This window comes from Orcinus orca, chromosome X (assembly GCF_937001465.1).
Source record: "Orcinus orca chromosome X, mOrcOrc1.1, whole genome shotgun sequence".
Classification (NCBI taxonomy): domain Eukaryota; kingdom Metazoa; phylum Chordata; class Mammalia; order Artiodactyla; family Delphinidae; genus Orcinus; species Orcinus orca.
In genome coordinates, this window is record NC_064580.1 from 16573896 (window position 1) to 16599980 (window position 26085).

The 26085-nt window shown below is 42.9% G+C and overlaps 1 protein-coding gene across 5 annotated transcripts in view; it reads left to right on the top strand.

Moving 5' to 3' along the window:
- Positions 1 to 1403: 1403 nt before the first annotated feature.
- The window catches only part of PDHA1 (pyruvate dehydrogenase E1 subunit alpha 1), a 73530-nt gene continuing 48848 nt past the window's right edge, over positions 1404 to 26085 (top strand). Inside the window, exons 1-5 of one of the 5 annotated variants that reach the window (XM_033417383.2) lie at positions 1407 to 1493; positions 8404 to 8481; positions 23990 to 24049; positions 24622 to 24795; positions 25590 to 25716. In XM_033417383.2, coding sequence (XP_033273274.1) covers positions 8473 to 8481; positions 23990 to 24049; positions 24622 to 24795; positions 25590 to 25716 — 370 coding nt within the window. In that variant the 5' untranslated portion in view covers positions 1407 to 1493; positions 8404 to 8472. Of the gene's footprint in view, positions 1494 to 8403; positions 8482 to 12086; positions 12284 to 23989; positions 24050 to 24621; positions 24796 to 25589; positions 25717 to 26085 lie in introns of those variants that run through there. The other 4 variants (XM_033417382.2, XR_007474812.1, XR_007474813.1 and 1 more) reach the window with 4 other exon arrangements.

Here is a 26085-nt window from a genome sequence, read left to right on the forward strand (position 1 = left end):
AAGGGGACCTCTCCTCGCTCACTGGGGTGCCGTGTTCCCAATCTTTTCTCACTGTAGCAGACATCTGTCCTGTTTCTGTACAAAACTTGGTGGCTCAACACAGCAAACCTTTATTACTTCCCAGTTTCTGTGGCTTAGGAATCCAGAAGCAGCTGAGCCGGGGGTTTGGGGCTCAGGGTCTCTGGTGAGACTGTGGGCTGGGCTGCAGTCATCTGAGACGGGAGGAGCCGTTCCCAGCTCCCTGGCTTGGCTGCGGGCTCCACGTGGGCCTCCCCACAGGGCTGCTCGCCTGCGGCAGCCGGCTTCTCCCAGAGCCACTGTGACCCAACAGACGGGAAAAAGCCTAGTGCCTTTATGACCCAGTCTCAGCAGTGACAGACCACGGCTTCCGCTGTGTGCTGACGGTCATACAGACCAACCCTGGGCCAGTGTGCGGGAGCAGGGCTCGAGAGTGTGGCTGCCAGGAGGCGACGCCACTGGGCCAGCCTGGGGGCCACCGCACCTGCCTCTGCAGACTCGGGTGCTGCAGCCGCCAGGGGAGCCACGTGCGCATCACGGTTGAGAAGCACGTCCTGCCCACTAGGCGTATACCATCCTCTTGCGGGGAGGGAAATCTTGTTGCCCGCTGCTTTCTCCAATTCCTCTCACTTGCCCCTCTTTCAATATTCTTCTCTCCAGAGAAGTCACCACTTTCTCCCCTTTCCAGCCAGACCTCCCAACCCAGGCGCCCCTGTCCCTCACTTCTCTCTCTTCCTTTTTTTCTTATCTTCCCTCCACTTTCTTTTTCTTTCTCTTTCTCTCTTGTTTATTCATTTTCCAGAAAGCCCAGGAGGATTTAATTTTCGAAATGATTACCAGGAACGAGCCCAAGAGAAATGATGAAAACAAAAGTACTGTGGCCCTTTGCGACTCGAGTTCTTCTCTCTGAAAATACACTCTTCTTTTAGAGCAGAGGCCTCAAAGCAGCCCAGACGAGCAAATAGCTTTTCCCAGTGAAATATTTTATTTGAGGCATGGAGGCTCATTTGGGGGAAATGCTGAGATGCGGGAAACTTGCGTCGCCGTGGCGAGTAAGCACAGCTGATTACGTTCCCCGCCCGCCTCCAGGAAAGGATTCACAGGCACCCTTCTATGAGGTAGTCCTCCACTGCGCTCTGTTGCCTTTAGAAAAGTGCAAAATTCCTTTAAATCCAGGCACTCTGGAAAATTCGCAAAGCTGAGACTGATAAATACTGCTCAGGCACAGGATTGAAAGCAGAGTTTGAGCTGCTCCCCTATCAAGCCACATCAGCATCACCTGGGAGCTCTTGGGAGCGGCAAAGTCGGCCCGGCCCAGGAGACCCGGATGTGAAACCCGGGGGGCGGGACTACCAAGTCCATTGCAAGGAGCCCGCGAGGGAGTTTGGCGCGCGCTAAATTGGTAGAAGCACTGGTTTGAGAAAAGCATGGGACCCTGCCATTAATGGAGGGGAAAAGCGGGGAGACACCAGCAGGTAAGACATAAAAAATAATGGGATGTGACATGCTTAAATTTTCTAGGTATGAAAAGATACATGGGGCTGGCGTTCCCTTGCCTCGGACCGCCCCCCCCGCCCCCGCTTTCCGCTCCATCCCCCCTGCTCAGGCACCAGCACAGTAACGGGAACCAGTCCAGGTTGAGCCTGGGGGGTTGGGGGAGGAAGGGGTTATTTCGTTACCACATTTTGGAGCCAACAAGCTTTTAAACCAGAGAGCCACTGGCTGTGAAGCAATGCTCGAGTGCGCCACTAGGGGTCGCCAGCAAGTTGCCTATTACAGCCCAATGCCAGCTGCTTTTTTTTTTTTTAGTAGATCTTTATTGGAGTATAATTGCTTCACAATACTGTGTTTCTGTTGTACACCAAAGTGAATCAGCCATATGCATACATATGTCCCCATATCCCCTCCCTCTTGAGCCTCCCTCCCAGCCTCCCTATCCCACCCCTCTAGGTCTTCGCAAGGCACCGAGCTGATCTCCCTGTGCTATGCGGCTGCTTCCCACTGGCTATTTTACATTCCGTAGTGTATATATGTTGATGCTACTCTCACTTCGCCTCAGCTTCCCCCTACCACCGCGTGTCCTCAAGTCCATTCTCTATGTCTGCATCTTTATTCCTGCCCTGCAACTAGGTTCATCAGTACCATTTTTTAAAATTTAGATTCCATATATATGCGTTAGCATATAGTATTTGTTTTTCTCTTTCTGACTTACTTCACTCTGTATGACAGACTCTAGGTCCATCCACCTCACTACAAATAACTCAATTTCGTTTCTTTTTATGGCTAATATTGCCTTGTATATATGTGCCACATCTTCTTTATCCATTCATCTGTTGATGGACACTTAGGTTGCTTCCGTGTCCTGACTATTGTAAATAGTGCTGCAGTGAACATTGTGGTACATGACTCTTTTTGAATTATGGTTTTCTCAGGATATATCTCAGGGGTTGCTGGGTCGTATGGTAGTTCTATTTTTAGTTTTTTAAGGAATCTCCATACTGTTCCCCATAGTGGCTGTATCAATTTACATTCTCACCAACAGTGCAAAAGGGTTCCCTTTTCTCCACACCCTCTCCAGCACTTATTGTTTGTAGATTTTTTGATGATGACCATTCTGACCGGTGTGAGGTGATGCCTCCTTGTAGTTTTGATTTGCATTTCTCTAATAATTAGTGATGCTGAGCATCTTTTCATGTGCCTCTTGGCCACCTGTACGTCTTCCTTGGTGAAATGTCTACTTAGGTCTTCCGCCCATTTTTTAACTGGATTGTTTGCTTTTTTGATATTGAGCTCCGTGAGCTGTTTGTATATTTTGGAGATTAATCCTTTGTCTGTTGTTTCATTTGCAAATATTTTCTCCTATTCTGAGGGTTGTCTTTTGGTCTTGTTTATGGTTTCCTTTGCTGTGCGAAAGCAAAGGGAAGCCCTCTATGAGTTTTTTATAGTGTTTGGTCTTACATTTAAGTGTGTAATCCATTTGGAGTTTACCTTTGTGTATGATGTTAGGTAATGTTCTAATTTCATTCTTTTACAATGCCAGCTTTTTATAACAAATAGTTTTAAACACACTCTTTAAAATCCTGAAATGCAATTCATAGATGATAATAGTACCTAACTACACACATAATTTTTAGACTTTTTAAAAGACTATAATATAACGCAGAAATAAAAGCAAAGTAATGTGTTACAAACTAAGATGTATGCTTGGACGACTACATTAGAGCCACAGTGAAGTGGTTGGATGCTTGCACCTGAACGTAGAATCACTGTGACTGTGGCAGCTGCGGGTGTAGACTGAAGTGGGGTGTTAAATCACTCACTTGAATACCAGTAGCAGCATTGCCACTGGCGATACGAGTTTTCTGTAGTTGTAAACAAGTCTTGAAAAACCTGGAACAAAACAAATTATTGACACAGTCTTTCCTCGGTTTACTTACTAAATATCTATGTATTACTGGAAGATTCATTCAAAAGCTGTTTTTTATTTCTCTGTAGAATGGAGGTAGGATCTAGGTCCAGATATTATATACAGGTTTGAGATGCAGGATTTCACCTACATAAATGTCCAGAGGAACGTTTGAAAGTCATGTGAGAAATAGAAAATGTTTCCATCGCACAGGGTGTCGGGAATCTAAGTTCAAGGGTATTCCCCCCCATCATTGTGACAACAAACCCCCAGCCGCAGAAGTGTCCATTGTAAGCCATAGGGAACAGCTCGGCTCCCATTGAGAATCACTTTGAAGGGAGGAGCAAAGGCAAGAGAGGAGAGACTAAGGAAGGCACATCTAGGCTCAGGATGGGCCAAGGACCATAGCCATGTGGCAGATGCAGCGACCTGGGGGCCCACTTGGGCAAGGGTGCGCAGTGCTCTGTTGGCAGTGTGCCAGGGAAACGGCATTCACTTTTTGTCCAAGTCTCACTTTTTAGCCCCTCTACCACCACCCTTGGAGTCAACAAAATATTTAAACATCTGGAAATCCTTTTTAAAAATAGATATAATGTTCTCTTTGGGCCCCAGGGGGATTCCTGAAAATGGATTTAACGCTTCCTAAGGGGCAAACAGTATTATGAATCACATCCCTGAAATGTTTGCATATTGTTGGACCCAGCAATTTCACCTCGAGAAATTTGTCCTAAAAGAAATACTAATAATTTGGATGAGGTGATAGCTACAAATATACTCAAGCATAGTTTATGATTGTAAAAATGGAAAGCCATCTAATTGTGCAACAATGACAGATTAGTGGAATAAATTATAGCTACAGTGGAATATTAGGAATTAAAAATCAGGTTGTTAAAAATACTTACTCACCCGTGGGAAGGGGTTACAAACTATTAGGTACCTTCTGACCTCATTCCTATAAATTTTTTAAATGTGTAAATGTGTAGCAAAAGTATATTGCTTGGGGGTGATATACTGACACTAACAGCACTTTGTGTGGCCTTGTATGGTTGTAGAATATTTTTATTTTTTTTGTTTTTGATTTATCTGTAGTTTCCAGAATTTGTACATGGAACACGTTTCTTTTGTAATAAGAAAAATGCTAGTTATAAAATGATGAGAAACTACTTTAAGAAAGAATCCTATTACAGCTATTTGGTAAAGTCCCTAATTGCCCCTCCCTTGTGTGTGGTAAATCCCGATTTTCGTTTCTTAAAGGTTGGCAAGGTTCTTAAGATTGGCAAGCTTTATCGATGGTTAAGCCAGTTGTGCAGACAGTTGGCGAGGCCTGGTGGATTTTTTTTAAATTAATTTTTATTATTGGAGCATAGTTGATTTACAATGTTGGGTTAGTTTCTGCAGCATAGTGAATCAGTTATACATATATCCACTCGTTTTTTAGATTATTTTCCCATATAGGCCATTACAGAGTATTGAGTAGTTCTGTGCTATACAGTAGGTTCTTAATAGTTATCTATTTTATATATGGTAGCGTGTGTATGTCGATCTCAGTCTCCCAATTTATCCCCCCCTTCCCCCCTTGATAACCGTAAGTTTGTTTTCTACATCTGTGACTCTATTTCTGTTTTGTAAATAGGTTCATTTGTACCATGGTTTTAGATTCCACATATAGGCGATATCATATGCTATTTGTCTTTCTCTGTCTGACTTACTTCACTCAGTATGACAATCTCTAGGTCCATCCATGTGGCTGAAAATGGCATTATTTCTTTTTTTTGTTGTTGTTGGTACGCGGGCCTCTCACTGCTGTGGCCTCTCCCGTTGCGGAGCACAGGCTCCAGACGCGCAGGCCCAGCGGCCATGGCTCACGGGCCCAGCCGCTCCGCGGCACGTGGGATCTTCCCGGACCGGGGCACGAACCCGTGTCCCCTGCGTCGGCAGGCGGACTCTCAACCACTGTGCCACCAGGGAAGCCTCGTGGCCTCTCCCTTTTTTATGGTTGAGAAATATTCCATTGTGTATATGTACCACATCTTCTTTATCCATTCTTCTGTCGATGGACATTTAGGTTGCTTCTATGTCCTGGCTATTGTAAATTGTACTACAGTGAACATTGGGGTGCATGTATCTTTTCGAATTATGGTTTTCTCAGGGTATATGCCCTAGAGTGGGAATCCTGGATCATATGGTAGCGCTAGTTTTAGTTTTTTAAGGAACCTCCGTACTGTTCTCCATAGTGGCTGCACCAATTTACATTCCCACCAACAGTGCAAAAGGGTTCCCTTTTCTCCACACCCTCTCCAGCACTTATTGTTTGTAGATTTTTTAATGATGGCCATTCTGACCGGTGTGAGGTGATAACCTCATTGTAGTTTTGATTTGCATTTCTCTAATAATAAGTGGTGTTGAGCATCTTTCCATGTGCCCGTTGGCCATCTGTATGTCGTCTTTGGAGAAGTGTCTATTTACACGTTCTACCCATTTATTTTTTTAAAGATTTTTTTGATGAGGACCATTTTTAAAGTCTTAATTCAGTCTGTTACAATATTGCTTCTGTTTTATGTTTTTGTGTTTTTGGCTGCAAGGCATGTGGGATCTTAGCTCCCTGACCAGGCATCAGACCCCTCACCCCCTGCATCGGAAGGCGAAGTCTTAACCACTGGACCGCCAGGGAAGTCCCCCGCCCACTTTTTGTTTGGGTTGTTTGGTTTTTTTTTTAAATTTGAGGTGCATGAGCTGTTTGTATTTTGGAGATTAATCCCTTGTCAGTTGCTTCATTTGCAAATATTTTCTCCCATTCTGTGGGTTGTTTTTTCATTTTGTTTATGGTTTCCTTTGCTGTACAAAAGCTTTTAAGTTTAATTAGATCTCATTTGAGGCCTGGTGGATTTTCATGAGTGGAGAACCTGACCCAGAAAGAAGCTTTGAGCTGCAGGATGAGTTCAAAGGCCGCTGAGCACCCCGATCACACCTGCCATCGGACATCTGCCTTTGTTTAGCCGCGTTGTTCAATTAATGACCTTTGGCTAAGTACTACACTGACAGAGGTTCTTTCTGTTTATGTAGTAGCTCTTGTTCGTGGCCCTAAACAGTAGTTAACTATTGACTATAAAGATAGCAGTCACCTCTTAAACCTGCTGAGTACCCAACCAAATTCTAGTAATAGTGCTTGTTATGGGTCAGGCACTGTTGCGAGTGCTTGACAAATACGAATCTATATAAGCTTCATAACAGCCCAATGAGATGAATATTGTCATTCCATTCTTTTTAAAGATGAGCATGTCCAGGCACTGAGAGATTAGGCAACTTGCCCCAGGTCACACAGCTAGTAAGTGGTTGAATCAGGATTTGAGACCAGATAGATTCCAGAGTCCAGATGCTATGCTGCCTCTCCACAAGCCTATTATTAGGTTTCCAAAGGCTGCTTCTGTTTGGAAATCAGCCACAGAAAATGACTGACAATAACTTAAGGCCACAGTAATCAGCCACGGTCTGCATGATAGGAGAACAAGGCCAGACTTAGAAGAATGTGCCCTGTGATGCAGTCTGTGGTTTGGTGAAAGCCAACCCAGGGCGACGCAACCACAGATGGAAGAAAAGGTTTGCCCTGCTCTTGTCAGGCCATGCAGAATAGATCAAAGGCAGCACCACAGTTGAACTGCAGATCTGGTGGTCCCAGCATTTCATGCTGAAATTCTCTTCACCTTGAGCACACCCACATTTCAGTAGGGAAGAGTTTAGAATCCTTTTTTTTTTTTACATTTCTACATTGGCTATTAGAACGAAATGATCATACCTACCATTATTCACACATCTTACCATGTTTCAGGAAACCCATGCTTCCAAGAAAACACTCTGGCGCCTCTTTTAATGAATTTCCCTTGGGGTCCTGTCATGGGTAGGTACATCTTATCTTCCATATGTACAAAATGCAAAGCTAAAGTTAAAATCCTTCTTTGGCTTCTCACTGTTCTTAGGACAAATGTCTAAATCCTCAGTGAGCCTAAAACGAGCAGGATGATCTACTGTCAATCTTGTTTCCATTTCTCAAAAGCACCTTTGACGTGGGAGTGCGCCGGGCATGCCCTCTTCCTGCGTCAGCTCAGCTGGTTACTCAGTGCAGCTCGGTTAGCAGATCACATCTGAAAGGCTTTTCCTCAGCCTTTCCCGATCACCCCCAGTCCTCCATAACACTCTTTATAATGCAAATGTGCACTATGTGTGTAATTTATCCATTCAATATCCATCCCCTTCTCCCCCAGACCCTAACTCCATGACAGCCATCATGTCCCTGTCACCTACAACTCCAGTGTCTGCTTTACAGGTGTTCAATATGTATTGTGAAATGAATGAGTGTTCATAAATGTTTGCAATTGCCTGACATAAGCAAGCCCTTCTGTAGCTTCTATGCCCTGTAGCAAATACCAAAAGGTGAAACGTGGATTTTCTTAAAACAGCTAGAGAGAATTGTTCGACATGTAATCCCTGATGTCTGGCATCTATACTGCTCTTTTTGTAAGGAGTAGAGGGAAGAGTCCGAGGAACCCCTGTTCAGGCACCACCAGGTTAAACAATTATCAGCTCATGGGCCATCTTGTTTCCGCCAGTGTGGCCACCACTGTCACTGGTTTATTTTAAAGCTACTCCCAAGCATCATATCATCTCGACTGTAAAAACTTGAGTGTGTATCTGTGACTCTTTATAAAATTACTTTAATAACATTTGCATGCCTAAGCAATTCTTTAATATCATTACATCCAGTCAGTGTTGAAATTGTCCAAGCTGTCTGATAATAAACTTTTTTTTTCCAGTTGCTTTTTCTGGAATGCATCCGGGATCCACAGGTTGCATTTGGCTGATAAGTCTCTAAGTCTCGTAACATGTGACAATTCCTGCATCCACTTATTTTTTCTTTTATCTTGCCATTTAAAGACACTAGGCCATCTCTTCCGTAATACTTCTTGCCTTTTTTGATTTTACAGATTCCATCCTGTAAGCTGGCAGGAAGCCTGAAGGCTTGATGGGATTCCAGTGTGATAGGAGGCAAGAACATGCCTCAGGTGAGGAGGCACCTGAGCGTCTCTTGGGGCAGGAGCGTGGGCTGCTGGTTGACCAGATGTTCTCAATTTGATCCTACTTTATAAAGTTCCCCAATGGCTAGATCCATCATCTCCTTGAGGGTTGCAAGATGGGGATATTAAAACTCTAGGATTCCTTGTTAATTAGTGAAAACTTTTCTATAAAGAACTTTCCGGGGGTGGGGGTGGGGGTGGGGAAGGATGGGGAGAAGGGATAGTCAGGGAGTTTGGGATTGACATGCACACACTGCTGTATTTAAAATGGATAACCAGTGGACCTACTATATAGCACAGGGGACTCTGCTCAATGTTATGTGGCAGCCTGGATGGGAGGGGAGTTTGGGGGAGAATGGATACATGCATATGTATGGCCGAGTCCCTTTGCTGTGCATCTGAAACTATCACAACATTGTTAATCGGCTATACTCCAATATAAACTAAAAAGTTAAAAAAAAAACTTTCCCCTATCAGCTATTGGTTTACCTTGAAATTCAGTCTGTATAGGAGAGGGAGGATAAATCCTCAATTCTTTCCCTTTACCAGTTTTCAGAGTAATTACTATTGGGTGGCTCTTTGCTTCTAGGTCTTTCCAGTGGAGACAGTTAGGATGTATATTTTTTAAGGGGAAAATAGTCATGAGTTTATACTGTTATTTCCAATTCAAAATCAGTACCACTAAGCTTCTTTTGCTTTCATTTTATTTTTGTGTCTCTTTTGTCTCATGTTGAAAATCTTCGTTCCTAATGACGTCAACATAATTATATATTCATTTTATCGGTGTGTGTGTGTGTGTGTGTGTGGGGGGGGGGTCTCCAATAACAATGACACTGATAACTGAAAACAATTTAAGCCTTTTTTGGGCAGTTCTTTTTTGCTGGCTTTATTACTGTGTTGTTCAGGTCATTCCCTGGGGGGTTAGGTCCACAACTTCGTATATGGTTAAATTCATTTGTTGCATTTTGCCTCCATTTGTATTCCATTTTGTGTTATGGTTATGGAAAACATTTCTGTGGCTCGGAAGTCAGAAGAGCCCCTAGCCATAATCCTTCCAACAGGGAATTCCCTGGTGGTCTAGCGGTTAGGACTCTGCGCTTTCACTGCTGAGGGCCTGGATTCGATCCCTGTTCAGGGAACTAAGATTCCACAAGCCACGCAGCACGGCCAAAAAAATAAAATATAATCCTTCCCACAGCATGGAGCCTAGCACATCAAAAACACTCAAATATTCATTGACTTTTATGACCTGTATATATGATTTTTCTAAGTCATCCACTGGGGCGATGGCTCCCACCAAGAAAGCCCAAGGCATGGTAAGGACCATGGTTTGCTCTAAAGTTCAGCTTGATTGAGAGTTTTTAGGGTGCTTTGTAAAGGAAAGGTCAAAAGGCATATTTCAAGATCCCTAATCTAAATCCTCCGGCTTCACCCAGAGAAGCCGGTCATAAACTGGCCAGGCCGGAGTGCTGGAGAGAGAAGAGTCCCTCATCTCGTTTTACCCAAGCTCTGAAACCCTCCTCTCTTCTTTTCCTTCTTTTTTTTTTTTACATTATTATAGAGACTGTCAAAGTTTATTTTCCTTTAAGAAATGAAATGGATCTTTTTTTATTGAGGTATAATTGACATATTATATTAGTTATAGGTGTACAACATAATGATTCAATATTTGTAGATATTGTGAAATTATCACAATAAGTCTAGTTAACATCCATGACTATACATAATTACACATTTTTTGTCGTGATAACAACTTTTTAAGAGATCTATTCTCTTAGCAACTTTCACATATGCTCTATATTACATCCCCATGACATTTATTTTATAATGAGGAAAAAATTAATCAATAGTCAACCTAAGAAAGAAATGGAAAATTTCATTTGAGCCAACCTGAGGATTATAATCTGGGAGACAGCCTCTCAGAGAGCTCAGAACTGTTCTGAAGAGGTTAGGGGGCAGGGAGGCCAGTATGTCTGATTTTAGAGAAGGGGTACGTGCAGTCAAACACACATCTTGGTAGAAGGTTACTGATGTTCATGAGGGAAGAGAGGTCTTAGTTAATGGTTTTAGTGCTTTTCCAAGTATGGGAAGATGCAAGAAACTGGGTTCATAAAATTTTCTCCTGAAAATATCTAACTACCTGAGGGCCAGTTCTGCCAGTTTTCCCAGAGCACAAAAATGCCTCATCTTGTTCTTCACCATGAATTCCTTTTAGGGTATATTTTAGGTCAGTGACTGCAGCGGCTCACAACTTGATTCTTGTAGAACTGGATGGTGGGCAACATTCTTTATTTTACAAACCCTTCCCTTTCGGTCTTAATTTAGACCAAGGTTTGGGAGGCATTTCATGACCAATTTGGCCCACAACACTAGGAATGCTCATTCCCAGGTAAGGCCAGGATTTCATTGATAGGACTCTCCATGTGCTGTTAGTGGATTAGGCCCTGTTGACAGTAGCCCAAAGCCTCTGGACCGCCTGTCTTACTGGTCTGTTATGGTTCAGGAAACGGTTCCCTCTTGTTGCTTCTTCCCATAGCTAGAGTTACGCTATTACCATCATTGATCTTAAGAGAACTATATATCAATATTTGGTGAATCATTTCAAGTCACTTAGTCATTGTTATTTTTATCACAGGCTCAGTCACACATCTGGTAATGCAAGAAACAATCATTTTGTAAAATAGGCAGGATATAAACAATATAGCTAGTGACATTAATAAGGTTATATGTAAGTATTTAAGCTAAGAACTTCCATTAGCTGTGGCCCCGTATCTCCCCAGGTCATGTGACCTGGTCTGTTCTGTACCCGTCGCTATCTTTAAGGGAAATGATACATTGGCATTGTACATAAAATTCACCAAAGATGTATGCACATCCAAGGTGAGTGGTGGGTCATCGTGATCCCTTACAGGATTGAGAAAGGAATGTTATCTTCAAAGGGGTTACATGGCTGGCGCTAGAAAAAGAACAATTCATGTTTATGGTTGAGCAGGTATTTCTGCCATTAGGGAGTTCAGGTTAATGCATAAATGCAGATGCACAATGCACACAGGAGGGGAGGCAGGAGGCCCAAACGGGCAGAGTAAAAACAGTTTGTTTAAATTTTTCTTGTCTTGCCTTAAAATATGAATTTTATTTCATCAAATCCTAGCTCACAGCAGATAGGGAAGACTTACAACTGTCACATGATCTCTAAAAGAAAAGTTAGCGGCAGAACCATTTATAGAAACCAGGTGTTCTGTCTTTCGGCCTCCCCCAGGGATATTAATCTTCACCATCTTGTGTATTGAGCAAAGGCTTCAAAGTTGCGGCACCGGCAGGGCTGGACGCTCAGTAGGATTGGCCTTGCACGATTGTGCGTGGCTCAGCTGGGGTGCAAAATCCAAGCAGGTCCTTTTCCCGCGGGGCCTGGAGGTGTGGCCTCACTTTCCCACGCAGGCACCCTCAGGTCTCCGGCGCCTCACCTGCCGGCTGCTTGCTGACGGAAAGATCCCTCAGCCTCGCCCTCTGGCTCTGACACCCAATGGGCGGCCGCGGGCCTCAGGTGGGCGGGGCACGCCCTGGGAGCCGTTCTGGTTGGCCCGCGGCCCGGCGAGGCGCGTGACGTTTCCGTCGCGTCGTGCTGGCGTGAAGTGGTAGCGTCCGCTCCGAGAACCTGAAGGAGAATTGGAGGCACCTGGGCCGCGCTGCTTGGGCCGTTGGGAGTCGCCGCTGCCGCCACTGCCCGCACTCCATGAGGAAGATGCTCGCCGCCGTCTCCCGCGTGTTGTTGGGCGTCGCCCAGAAGCCGGTGAGGTGGCGTGAGCGACCCGGGGTGGGGCGCGAGTGCGCCCGAGGCCGGAGGACGCCAGAGGGCAGGACGAGCGGGCTGAGTGGGCCGGGCGGGCCGGGCCTTGTGGAGCCGCGGGCCTTTGTCCTGCGTCCACGTCGTGCGCTCCGCTCCTGGCCGCGAGGGGAGCGGTGGCTCGGCCCTCGGGCGCCGACTGAGGGAGGGGGAGCTTTACAAGGTCCGTGTGGAGGTCAGGCGCGGCTCCCGGTGCCGGCCTGGTCGGTGCGCTCTGAAAGGGCCCGTTCGTTTACCTCAGACAGAGAAGGGGGCTTTGGGATTCCTCGAGTCCCCAGTTGACCGCCTCTTCCCAGCCCACTCATTTTAAATCTTCCTCTTGACCGGGAACCCGGAGACAGAGTGGCTCCGTTCACACTTCAGTTTCACCAGTTACTAGCCCTGTGACCTTGAGTAAGAGGTTTTTGTTTTTTCTTCAAAATCCCCGTGCTCAGTTTCCTCATCTCTAACATGGAGATGAGAGTACTTACCCGTGGGGTTGGTTTTTTTTTTTTTTTTTTTTTTTTTTAAAATGAGGATGAGAGACGGTGAGGCTTAAACGAGTGACAAATATGTAAACCTTTCCCGGTAGCGCCTGGTACATAGTAGGTGCTACCTGTGTTGAACATTGTTATTATCATTTAGGATCTCTGTTGCCTTATTGATTCTCTGTATGGAAGTTCTGTCCATTGATGTGAGTGGGGTGTTAAAGGCTCCTACCAGTACTGTATTCCGGTCAATTTCTCCTTTTATGTCTGTTAGTATTTGTTTTATGTATTTGGGTGCTCCTATATTAGGTTCATATATGTTGACGGGTGTAAAATCATTATATAGTGTTCTTTATCTTTCTTTATGCTATTTGTTTTAAAGTCTATTTTGTCTGATATGAGTATTGCAACCCCTGCTTTCTTGTCATTTCCGTTTGCATTCCCTCACTTTCAATCTTTGTGTGTCCTTTGTCCTAAAGTGGGTGTCTTGTAGGCAGCATATTTTAGGCTCTTGGTTTTTTTTTAATCCAGTCTGCCACTCTGTGTCTTTTGATTGGAGCATTACTGACATTTAAGATAATTATTGATACGTATGTATTCATTGCCATTTTAAACCTTGTTTTCCAGTTTATTCTATGTTTCCTCTTTGTTCCTTTCTTTTTGTGGTTTGAGGATTTCCTTTTATTTTATGCTTGTGTTTTCTTTCTGGTTTTTGTGAATCTATTGTATGTTTTTGACTTGCAGTTGCCCTGTTTTTCAAGTATGTGAACCCCTTCCTGTATCTGTTTGCTTTAGACTGGTAGTCATATAGGCTCAAATGCATTCTAAAAAAACGTACATTTTGTCACTCTCCTTCCCCACATCTTATGATTTTGATGTCTTTTTTTTTTTTTTTTTTTTTTTTTGCGGTACGCGGGCCTCTCACTGCTGTGGCCTCTCCCGTTGCGGAGCACAGGCTCCGGACGCGCAGGCTCAGCGGCCATGGCCCACGGGCCCAGCCGCTCCGCGGCATGTGGGATCTTCCCGGACCGGGGCACGAACCCGCGTCCCCTGCATCGGCAGGCGGACTCTCAACCACTGCGCCACCAGGGAAGCCCTTGATGTCCTTTTGATTACATCTTCATGTTTATCCTTCTGCTGTTCCTTGTGTTTATCATCACTTTCACAAATAGGTTTTTTTGTTTTTGTTTTGATCTGTATAGTGGCTAATTTAAGTGATTTACTTTCCAATTGTGACTTCCTCCTTCCTATATCTTCTTTTCTATATAGAGAAGAACTTGGAGTATTTCTTTTAGGGTAGGTTTAGTATTGCTGAATTCTTTTAGTTTTTGCGTGTCTGAGAAATTCTTTATTTCTTCTCCTATTCTAAATGATCTTGCTGGGTAGCGTATTCTAGGTTGCAGATGTTTCCCTTTCAAGGCTTGAATATATTTTGCCACTCCCTTCTGGCCTGCAGCATTTCTGTAGAGAAATCAGCCGATAGCCTTATGGGGATTCCCTTGTAACTAACACTTTGTTTTTCACTTGCTGCCTTTAAAATCCTCTCTTTAACTTTTGCCATTTTATTATAATAAAATGTCTTGGTGTAGGTCTGTTTGGTTCATCTTGTTGGGACCCTCTGTGCTTCCTGTATCTGGATATCTGCTTCCTTCTTTAGGCTTGGGAAGTTTTCAGTCATAATTTCTTCAAGTACATTTTCAATCCCCTTTTCTCTTTCTTCTCCTTCTGGAATCCCTATTATGCGTAGATTGGCACACTTTATATTATCCCATAGGTCTCTTATATTGCTTTCGTTTTTTTTCACTTGCCTTTCTGTCTGCTGTTTTGATTGGGTAATTTCCACTATTCTACTTTCGAGGTCACTTATTCTTTCTTCTGCATTATTCATTCTGCTATTCATTGCCTTTAGCTCAGCTTTCGTCTCAGCAAATGAAGTTTCTAATTTTTCTTGGCTCCTCTTTCTAGTTTCTTTTTACAGTACTCTGCATTTCTGTCGATAGCCTTTCTTAAGTCCTTCAGTATTTTCATTATCTCCTTTTTGAACTTGGTATCTACTAGACTGAAACCCTAGTTTCATTGTTTGTTCCTTCAGGGGAATTTTCTTGGTCTTTTAACTGAGAGTAGTTCCTCTGCTTCTTCATTTTGCTTATATTTTTTTTACTCTCTGAATTTAGGAGAAACAGTTATCTACTGTAGTCTTGGAGGGCTACTTAAATGCAGGTGCCTCCCTGCGTAGTTTGTGTGGGTTGAATATTTTTTTGGCATGAGGGCTGTTTTTGGTTTGGATTCTTGCCGTCTCTTTCCTCTGCGTGTGCTGGTCGTTATCCCCTTGATAGGGGATGTGCAGGTGCGTGGCCCGTGTGTGCTCCCGGGGAGGGTGGGGGCAGTGGTGGGTGCCCAGTCACGGGACCCTTGGCAGCTGCAGTGGTCTGCATCCGCCTCTGGAGTCCGAGATGGCAGTGGCGGCTCGAGTCCGCCCCCCGGAGCTCGTGTAGGTGGTGCCCTGCTGCCTGAGAGTGCGCGCACGGAGAAAGAAGCTCCTATGGCGGTCCCACCTCTCTCTTCGTGCACCCCCCAACAATGGCCCCTTGCCTTTCTGAAGGGCCCAAGCTTCTTCCCGTATTCCCTCAGTTATAGTGCACCACACTCCAGCCCCCGCAGGCTGTCGTCTCCACGTAGCCAACTCCAGTCCTCTCCCTGGGTCTGACCTCCGAAGCCCAAACCTCAGCACCCAGCCCTTGCCCAGCCCAGTGGAGGAGCTTCTCAAGCTGGGGAGTGCAAGGTCGTGGTACCAACCGTCTGTGTAGGTCTCTCTCCGCTTTGCTTTCCGCAGACCGGTTGCTGCACGCTCCTCCGAGGTTCCGAAGCTCCACCTCTGTCCTGGGTGATATCTCCACCAGTGAGGGGACTTCTCAGGGTGTGAAAACCTTTTCTTTTTCACAGCTCCCTCCCAGGGGCGCAGGTCCCGTCCTGATTGCCTTCTCTCTTTTTTTTTCTTTTTTCTTTTGTCCTACCCAGTTATGTGGAGATTTTCTTGCCCTCTTGGGTGTCTGAGGTCTTCTGGCAGAGCTCAGTAGATGTTCTGTGAGAACCCTTCCACACGTAGATGTATTTTTGGTGTATTGATACTTGTGGGAGAAGGTGAGCTCCACGTCCTACTCCTCCACCATCTTGATCCAAATCTCCCTCACACTTCTTTTTTGTTTGTTTGTTTTATTTTTATTTATTATATTTGTTTATTACTTTTGGCTGCGTTGGGTCTTCGTTGCTGCGCGTGGGCTTTCTCCAGTTGCAGCGAGCGGGGGCTACTCTTCGTTGTGGTGCGCGGGCTTCTCACTGCGGTGGCTTCTCTTGTTGCGGAGCACGGGCTCTAGGCGCACGGGCTTCAGTAGTTGTGGCACACGGGCTCAGTAGTTGTGGCTCGTGGGCTCTAGAGCACAGGCTCAGTAGTTGTGGCGCATGGGCTTAGTTTCTCGTGGCATGTGGGATCTTCCCGGACCAGGGCTCGAACCCGTGTCCCCTGCACTGGCAGGCAGATTCCTAACCACTGTACCACCGGGGAAGCCCCGAAGCTCAGGTTCTTGATGTCTCATCGCAGAAAGAATTCAGTGAGAGACAAAGTGATAGGTAAGAAGTGGATTTATTTAGAGAGAAACAGACTCCACAGAGTGTGGGCCATCTCAGAAGGTGAGAAAGGCCCCCCCCCCCCAACTTCTGATACGACTTTTAGCTTAACTTTCGCTTAATGTGGCTCCTTTCACCCATTGTATCAGTGAATCTTACTATTTTTGAGATTCATAGTAATGAAATGGGAGAAAGTATCTAAGTAGCTTTCTGACAGTCAAAATCTTTGACCTTACCTTCTTGCTCTTTATTATGTAGAACTGTCATTGTTTCTTGTTAGGAATTTAGGATGGAGAAAGAGAATTTTTCCTTTTCTTGGTTACTGTTGCTTGACTGGTTTGGTCGTTAGTTTTCAGTCTCCAAAATGCAGTTTCTGTAGTTGTATCTGGAGATTTATTTTGCAAGACAAGATATATATATTTCTAGCCCCCCAAAACAATTTAACTGTCAAAAATAACATATCCATTTCATGATTGCCGCACATAACGTTTTGTTTGTCACCTCATACTTCTCAACTTTTCTTCTTCCCAAATTTCTCAATTTTTTTCACTTATTCTTAGATGTATTGGACTCTCTCAATCTCTAACTTAACTGAAGCATTTGTCTCTAGCAGTTCAACTTTTTTTCTCCAGCAATGTCATGGTTTTTGTTGGCTTTATTGGATAATGGTATATTGATGGGTGAAGAGATCACTAGATAATAGCTTTCTGCCTGTTGGCTTGTACACTTAGCAGATCAACCTTACCCCTTCTCACCAAGATCAAGACCATTGCTACAGGTTGGATGGTAAGGTAACACACTGTATGAACATATCAAAAGTACTTTTTGTGGGGTCTGAAGAATGCTCTTCAAGTCTGCATGAGAAGAAGTCATATTGGTTTACGTATGCGTGACGTGGCAGAATGTGGCTAAAGTAGTACAGTCCTCCTAACTGATTAAATGTTTGTGGTCTAACCTGGACCTTAGCCATCACACAGAGTACTATTGCTGTGAGCAGAGTGAAAAGGAAACATTTCTGGCAGCTTTTTACCCGCGCCCCTTCCCCCCACCAAACAGTGACAGCCACCTGAACATCAACAAGGGAGCACTGGGGATTTCCATGGCGGTTCAATGGTTAAGATTCTGCGCTTCCAATGCAGGGGGCGCAGGTTTGATCCCTGGTTGGGGAACTAAGATCCCACCTGCTGTGCGGCGTGGCCAAAAAAAAAAAAAAGGGAGCACTGGGATTCTTCGGCGGCCGTGCGGGTTTGAGGAGGCAGCTCGTGGGGGTGAGGTGCTTAAGGTGAGGTGACACAGACCTTGGAGCCAGATTTGCTGGGTTTGTACCCCAGCCCCAACAGTTAAGTGCTCTATGGTTTGGGCAACTCAGGTAGCATGAATCTCATCAGCACCGAGAGAAAAGCTTCACTGAAAACTCATTGCAGGTCCCACCCCCTCAACTCAGATGGCAACAGTGCAGTCAGAGGCCTGCCCCTCTAAGCCTCAGAATAGGAATTCTGTAGCAATAGGAATTGAGGTTAAAACACAGATGCCACCAATCTGCACACCAAATGGCATGAGTCAATGACACCAGCTCCGAGATCTGTTTTGAGCCCAAGCAATGGTCCAAGTTGCACATAGGTCACCTTGCTTGATCTAACAACAGATCAACCTCAGAGGCATTTTTGTCAGAATTTCACCCACTGAAAAAACAGCTGGCTAATCTGGTTTTTTTCCCAGTAATAAATGAGAAGCTTTTATTTTATTTTTTAAAAATTTTGAATTTTATTTATTTTTTTATACAGCAGGTTCTTAATTAGTCATCAGTTTTATACACATCAGTGTATACCTGTGAATCCCAATCACCCAATTCATCACACCACCATCCCCACCCCACCGCGGCTTTCCCCCCTTGGTGTCCATACGTTTGTTCTCTACATCTGTGTCTCAACTTCTGCCCTGCAAACCGGTTCATCTGTACCATTTTTCTAGGTTCCACATACATGTGTTAATGTACAATACTTGTTTTTCTCTTTCTGACTTACTTCACTCTGTATGACAGTCTCTAGATCCATCCACGTCTCAACAAATGACCCAATTTCATTCCTTTTTATGGCTGAGTAATACTCCGTTGTATATATGTATCACAACTTCTTTATCCATTCGTCTGTTGATGGGCATTTAGGTTGCTTCCATGACCTGGCTATTGTAAATAGTGCTGCAATGAACACTGGGGTGCATGTGTGTTTCAGAATTATGGTTTCCTCTGGGTATATGCCCAGTACTGGGATTGCTGGATCATATGGTAATTCTATTTTGAGTTTTTTTTTTTTGCGGTACGCGGGCCTCTCACTGTTGTGGCCTCTCCCGTTGCGGAGCACAGGCTCCGGACGCGCAGGCTCAGCGGCCATGGCTCACGGGCCCAGCCGCTCCGTGGCATGTGGGATCTTCCCAGACCAGGGCACGAACCTGCGTCCCCTGCATCGGCAGGCAGACTCTCAACCACTGCACCACCAGGGAAGCCCTATTTTTAGTTTTTTAAGGATCCTGCATACTTTTCTCCATAGTGGCTGTATCAATTTACATTCCCACCAACAGTGCAAGAGAGTTCCCTTGTCTCCACACCCTCTCCAGCATTTGTTGTTTGTAGATTTTCTGATGATGCCCATTCTAACTGGTGTGAGGTGATACCTCATTGTAGTTCTGATTTGCCTTTCTCTAATAATTAGTGAGGTTGAGCAGCTTTTCATGTGCTTCTTGGCCATGTGTATGTCTTCTTTGGAGAAATGTCTATTTAGGTCTTCTGTCCATTTTTGGGTTGGGTTGTTTGTTTCTTTAATATTGAGCTGCATGAGCTTTTTATATATTTTGGAGATTAATCCTTTGTTGATTCATTTGCAAATATTTTCTCCCATTCTGCGGGTTGTCTTTTCATCTTGTTTGTGGTTTCCTTTGCTGTGCAAAAGCTTTGAAGTTTCATTAGGTCCCATTTGTTTATTTTTGTTTTTATTTCCATTACTCTAGGAGGTGGATCAAAAACGATCTTGCTGTGATTTATGTCAGAGAGTGTTCTTCCTATGTTTTCCTCTAAGAGTTTTATAGTGTCCAGTCTTACATTTAGGTCTCTAATCCATTTTGAGTTTTTTTTTTGTGTATGGTGTTAGGGAGTGTTCTGATTTCATTCTTTTACATGTAGCAGTCCAGTTTTCCCAGCACCACTTATCGAAGAGACTATCTTTTCTCCATTGTATATGCTTGCCTCCTTTGTTGTAGATTAATTGACCATAGGTGTGTGGGTTTATCTCTGGGCTTTCTATCTTGTTCCATTGATCTCTGTTTCTGTTTTTGTGCCAGTACCATATTGTCTTGATTACTGTAGCTTTGTAGTATAGTCTGAAGTCAGGGAGTCTGATTCCGCCAGCTCCGTTTTTTTCCCTCAAGACTGCTTTGGCTATTTGGGGTCTTTAGTGTCTCCATACAAATTTTAAGATTTTTTGTTCTAGCTCTTAAAAAATGCCATTGGTAATTTGATAGGGATTGCATTGAATCTGTAGATTGCTTTGGGTAGTATAGTCATTTTCACAATATTGATTCTTCCAATCCAAGAACATGGTATATCTCTCCATCTGTTGGTGTCATTTTTAATTTCTTTCATCAGTGTCTTATAGTTTTCTGCATACAGGTCTTTTGTCTGCCTAGGTAGGTTTATTCTTAGGTATTTTCGTCCTTTTGTTGCAATGGTAAATGGGAGTGTTTCCTTAATTTCTCTTTCATATTTTTCATCATTAGTGTATAGGAATGCAAGAGATTGCTGTGCATTAATTTTGTATCCTGCTACTTTACCAGATTCATTGATTAGCTCTAGTAGTTTTCTGGTAGCATCTTTAGGATTCTCTATGTATAGTATCATGTCATCTGCAGACAGTGACAGTTTTACTTCTTCTTTTCCAATTTGTATTTGTTTTCTTTCTTTTTCTTTTCTGATTGCTGTGGCTAGGACTTCCAAAACTATGTTGAATAATGGTGGTGAGAGTGGACATCCTTGTCTTGTTCCTGATCTTAGAGGAAATGCTTTCAGTTTTTCACCACTGAGAATGATGTTTGCTGTGGGTTTGTCATATATGGCCTTTATTATGTTGAGGTAGGTTCCCTCTATGCCTACTTTCTGGAGAGTTTTTTGTTTTTGTTTTTGTTTGTTTTTTTGCTGTGTATGATCCTTTTAATGTGTTGTTGGATCCTATTTGCTAGTATTTTGTTGAGGATCTTTGCATCTATATTCATCAGTGATATTGGTCAGTAATTTTCTTTTTTTGTAGTATCCCTGTCTGGTTTTGGTATCAGGGTGATGGTGGCCTCATAGAATGAGTTTGGGAGTGTTCCTTCCTCGGCAATGTTTTCGAAGAGTTTGAGAAGGATGGGTGTTAGCTCTTCTCTGAATGTTTGATAGAATTCACCTGTAAAGCCATCTGGTCCTGGACTTTTGTTTGTTGGAAGATTTTTAATCACAGTTTCAATTTCATTACTTGTGATTGGTCTGTTCATATTTTCTATTCCTTCCTGGTTCAGTCTTGGAAGGTTATACCTTTCTAAGAATTTGTCCATTTCTTCCAGGTTGTCCATTTTATTGGCATAGAGTTGCTTGTAGTAGTCTCTTAGGATGCTTTGTATTTCTGCAGTGTCTCTTGTAACTTCTCGTTTTTCATTTCTAATTTTATTGATTTGAGTCCTCTCCCTCTTTTTCTTGATGAGTCTGGCTAATGGTTTATCAGTGTTGTTTATCTTCTCAAAGAACCAGCTTTTAGTTTTATTGATCTTTGCAATTGTTTTCTTTGTTTCTATTTTATTTATTTCTGCTCTGATCTTTATGATTTCTTTCCTTCTGCTAACTTTGGGTTTTGTTTGTTCCTCTTTCTCTAGTTCCTATAGGTGTACGGTTAGATTGTTTATTTGAGATTTTTTCTTGTTTCTTGAGGTAGGCTTGTATAGCTATAAACTTCCCTTTTAGAAATGCTTTTGCTGCATCCCATAGGTTTTGGATCACCGTGTTTTTCATTGTCATTTGTCTCTAGGTATTTTTTGATTTCCTGTTTGATTTCTTCAGTGATCTCTTGGTTTTTTAGTAACGTCTTGTTTAGCCTCCATGTGTTTGTGTTTTTTACGTTTTTTTCCCTGGAATTCATTTCTAGTCTCATAGTGTTGTGGTCAGAAAAGATGCTTGATATGATTTCAGTTTTCTTAAATCTGCTGAGGCTGGACATGTGACCCAAGATGTGATCTATCCTGGAGAATGTTCCGTGCGCACTTGAGAAGAAAGTGTAATCTGCTATTTTTGGATGGAATGTCCTATAAATATCAATTAAATCTATCTGGTGTATTGTGTCATTTAAAGCTTCTGTTTCCTTATTTATTTTCATCTTGGATGATCTGTCCATTGGTGTAAGTGAGGTATTAAAGTCCCCCACTATTATTGCGTTCCTGTCGATTTCCTCTTTTATAGCTGTTAGCAGTTGCCTTATGTATTGAGGTGCTCCTATGTTGGGTGCATGTATATTTATAATTGTTATATATTTTTCTTGGATTGATCCCTTGATCATTATGTAGTATCCTTCCTTGTCTCTTGTAATATTATTTTAAAGTCTATTTTGTCTGATATGAGAATTGCTACTCCAGCTTTCTTTTGGTTTCCATTTGCATGGAATATCTTTTTCCATCCTGTCACTTTCAGTGTGTATGTGTCCCTAGGTGTGAAGTGAGTCTCTTGTAGCCAGCACATATATGGGTCTTGTTTTTGTATCCATTCAGCAAGCCTGTGTCTCTTGGTGGGAGCATTTAATCCATTCATGTTTAAGGTAATTATCCATATGTATGTTCCTATGACCATTTTCTTAATTGTTTTGGGTTTGTTTTTGTAGGTCCTTTTCTTCCCGTGTGTTTCCCACTTAGAGAAGTTCCTTTAGCATGTGTTGTAGAGCTTGTTTGGTGGTGCTGAATTCTCTTAGCTTTTGCTTGTCTGTAAAGCTTTTGATTTCTCCACCGAATCTGAATGAGATCCGTGCTGGGTAGAGTAATCTTGGTTGTAGGTTCTTCCCTTTCATCACTTTAAATATGTCATTGCACTCCTTCTGGCTTGTAGAGCTTCTGCTGAGAAATCAGCTGTTAACCTTATGGGAGTTCCCTTGTATGTTATTTGTTGTTTTTCCCTTGCTGCTTTCAGTAATTTTTCTTTGTCTTTAATTTTTGCCAATTTGATTACTATGTGTCTCGGCGTGTTTCTCCTTGGGTTTATCCTGTATGGGACTCTCTGCGATTCCTGGACTTGGGTGGCTATTTCCTTTCCCATGTTAGGGAAGTTTTCAACTATAATCTCTTCAAATATTTTCTCTGGTTCTTTCTCTCTCTTCTCCTTCTGGGACCCTTATAATGTGAATGTTTCATGTTGTCCCAGAGGTCTCTTAGGCTGTCTTCATTTCTTTTCGTTCTTTTTTCTTTAGTCTGTTCCGCAGCCGTGAATTCCACCATTCTGTCTTCCAGGTCACTTATCCGTTCTTCTGCCTCAGTTATTCTGCTATTGATTCTTTCTAGTGTTGTCTTCATTTCAGTTATTGTATTGTTTATCTCTGTTTGTTTGTTCTGTAATACTTCTAGGTCTTTGTTAAACACTTCTTGCATCTTCTCTATGTTCGCCTGCATTCTTTTCCCGAGGTCCTGGATCATCTTCACTATCATTATTCTGAATTCTTTTTCTGGAAGGTTGCCTATCTCCACTTCATGCAGTTGTTTTTCTGGGGTTTTATGTTGTTTCTTCATCTGGTATATAGCCCTCTGCCTTTTCATCTTGTCTATCTTTCTGTGGATGTGGTTTTTGTTCCACAGGCTGCAGGATTGTAGTTGTTCTTGCTTCTGCTGTCTGCCCTCTCGAGAAGCATTTATTTCAAAAAAAAAAAAAAAGGAAGGGAGTTGTAGAGAACATCTTCCTTCTGGTGCTCTTCGAATCATAAAACATCCCTCAAATCTTTTGTTTTTTTTAAGTCAGGGAATGCTAAGTATCTTTTCTTTTGTCTTGTACATTTCTCACTAAGGTGTCTATCTCATGCTTTGTGTAGTTTAAAATATTTTTCTTATAGTACCGTTTCATAGAGAAGTGATTTGCCTGAAATAGGAGTTGAATCATAGTTTTATCTGAAGAACTATTCTGAAAGTAAAGCATTAGCTTGCTCAACGTATGTGGTTATGACTAAGAATAGCATAAACATACCCCACAGATGATCTGGTCTCTTCGATTTGGCCATTAACTTCATTACATTTTCACTGTAATTTCTTTGAAAACAAAGTGACTATATAGACGGGTTTCTGCAGTTTGCCTTTAGATGGGGGTACCATCATGTTTCTTTGGCCAAAGCATGGATTCCTTTTGGAGGACAAGATCCCAACACAGTGAACAGAATGGAAGATAAGCCCATGAATGTGTTAGGGCTCTTAGAGTTCTAGGACTGCATCCTGATAACTGATTAATAAGAATAATAACTCAAAAATAACCGACAATAAAAAGCACTGATATACTTGTATATTTTGATCTTTCAAGGCAAGCAGAGTGCTGGTGGCATCCCGTAATTTTGCAAATGATGCTACATTTGAAATTAAGGTAAGAGGTGTTTTGCTTCGTGTTAAATTTTTTTCCACAGGTACACTTTGATATATAGTTTTACCTCTGCAGTACAGCATTTTGATATTCATGTTTTTCACCATTTTATTCCAAATGTTCTAGAATCGAAGATTCAGAGAAGTTAGCAAAAATTAGAATTTACTCCTTTTATGTAGCAGGTTTTTGGTAGTTTGGAGCAGGAGAGCAAGCTAAAAAGATTGAAGACCTACTCTAAGACTTGAAATGTGGTTTGGTAACATGTTTGAATAAGAAGATTCTTAGAATGCTTGTTTGAAAGTTTGTCTTTCAACCTGTAACTCAGTTGACTTCTAGGGGTTTTCAGTGAAAGTCATCTTAGAAAGACTTCCTTTCTCCAAAACCCCATCTCATTGCACAGTCAGTTTTATGAAGGAATCAGAAGCAATATGCAGCATTTCTGATGTGCTCGCCTGCTGGTTTTCAAGTTCAGTATTTGCTGGGTTTCGATTTAAATATTTCGAGTTAGATCTTAGAGTGGGTTGGCAGTGTTTACATTGTAGTGACTGAGAGATAACTGTCTGATTCCATTTCAGAAATGTGATCTTCACCGGCTGGAAGAGGGCCCTCCTGTCACTACGGTGCTCACCAGGGAGGATGGGCTCAAATACTACAGGATGATGCAGACTGTTCGTCGAATGGAGTTAAAAGCAGATCAGCTATATAAACAGAAAATTATTCGTGGTTTCTGTCACTTGTGTGATGGTCAGGTGGGTGGTAGTTTTGTAGTAAAACTGTGTTACTTAGGAATTGAAGTATGGTGTGTGTTTATCGGCTTTTACCCTGCTTTATCTGTCTGAAGGATTTGAGGCTGGTATTTTAGAATAAACATGAGAATGCTGAGACCTGCTAGGAAGCTTATGCTAAAGAATTGACTCATGTATCATATTGCTGACTTCCTGTGCCTTTATAGCATTATGATCACCTGTACTGAGTATACTTTTGGGGGAAGGGTTTTTGTTTTGTTTTTTTGTTTTGTAGGTTTAGGCCAAGGTTTGTGAAATCAAATGCCTACCAGGGACCAGTTAGGTAGAATACATGAGTGAAGGCTGCCAGCTGTATGAAGTATCGAGACAGGTGACAGGGACTAGTGGTGAAGTGGAACAGACGGGGCCCACCCGCAGGGGTAGTCATAACTGGCTGGTAGTCCAGCCAGTTGGTGCCATGTGGAAATACGGGGCTAATGCTTCCTGTTGCTGATGTCTTCGAGAGAAGACAGACGTCTCTATTTTCATGTGAAATTCCCCAATATTTTAATGTTCACATTTGATTCAGAATTTTTTCACATCACCATACAGGCTTAAAAGAAACGTATCTGTGCATTGCCAGTTTATGGCTCTGGCTTGGGCCTTACCCTCTACTCTGTTTCTGGTGTAAAGTAGAGGTACTTGCTGTTATTAATGAAGAGTTCTACTGGGCCAAATATTTCATAATAGTGTAGGAAACCTTTTAACTAGAAATGGTGTACTGTACTGACTCATTGCCACTTCTTCCTTGAATGCAGGAAGCTTGTTGTGTGGGCCTGGAGGCCGGCATAAACCCCACAGACCATCTGATCACAGCATATCGGGCTCACGGCTTTACGTTTACTCGTGGGCTTTCTGTCCGAGCAATTCTCGCAGAGCTTACAGGTTTGCTATTAATTTACAAAAAGGGGAAATTAAGTTTTCAGATCTCCTATTAAGATGCTAACCGTTTATAAGTTAACATTGAAACCTTTTTGAGGGTTAAAAAAAAAAAAGCTGAAACCAAAAAAACCTCTCCCTTTTGGTGCTCTGGTACCTCTATTGTGCTTTGAGTAAACTGACCATTTTTTGAGGTTGTCTGGCCTCTCAGGTAAAGGTCAGCTCTATAAAATCAGAATAGTGTTTATCACTCAAGCATGCCAATAGAAATCTAGCAAAGAAAGTAAATTGAGTATAAGTATTTCCTTGGGTAGAAATTCATTGGGTAGAATCTTCTCAACAGTCCCTTTGTCCCCCTTGACTCTTATGCGAGTG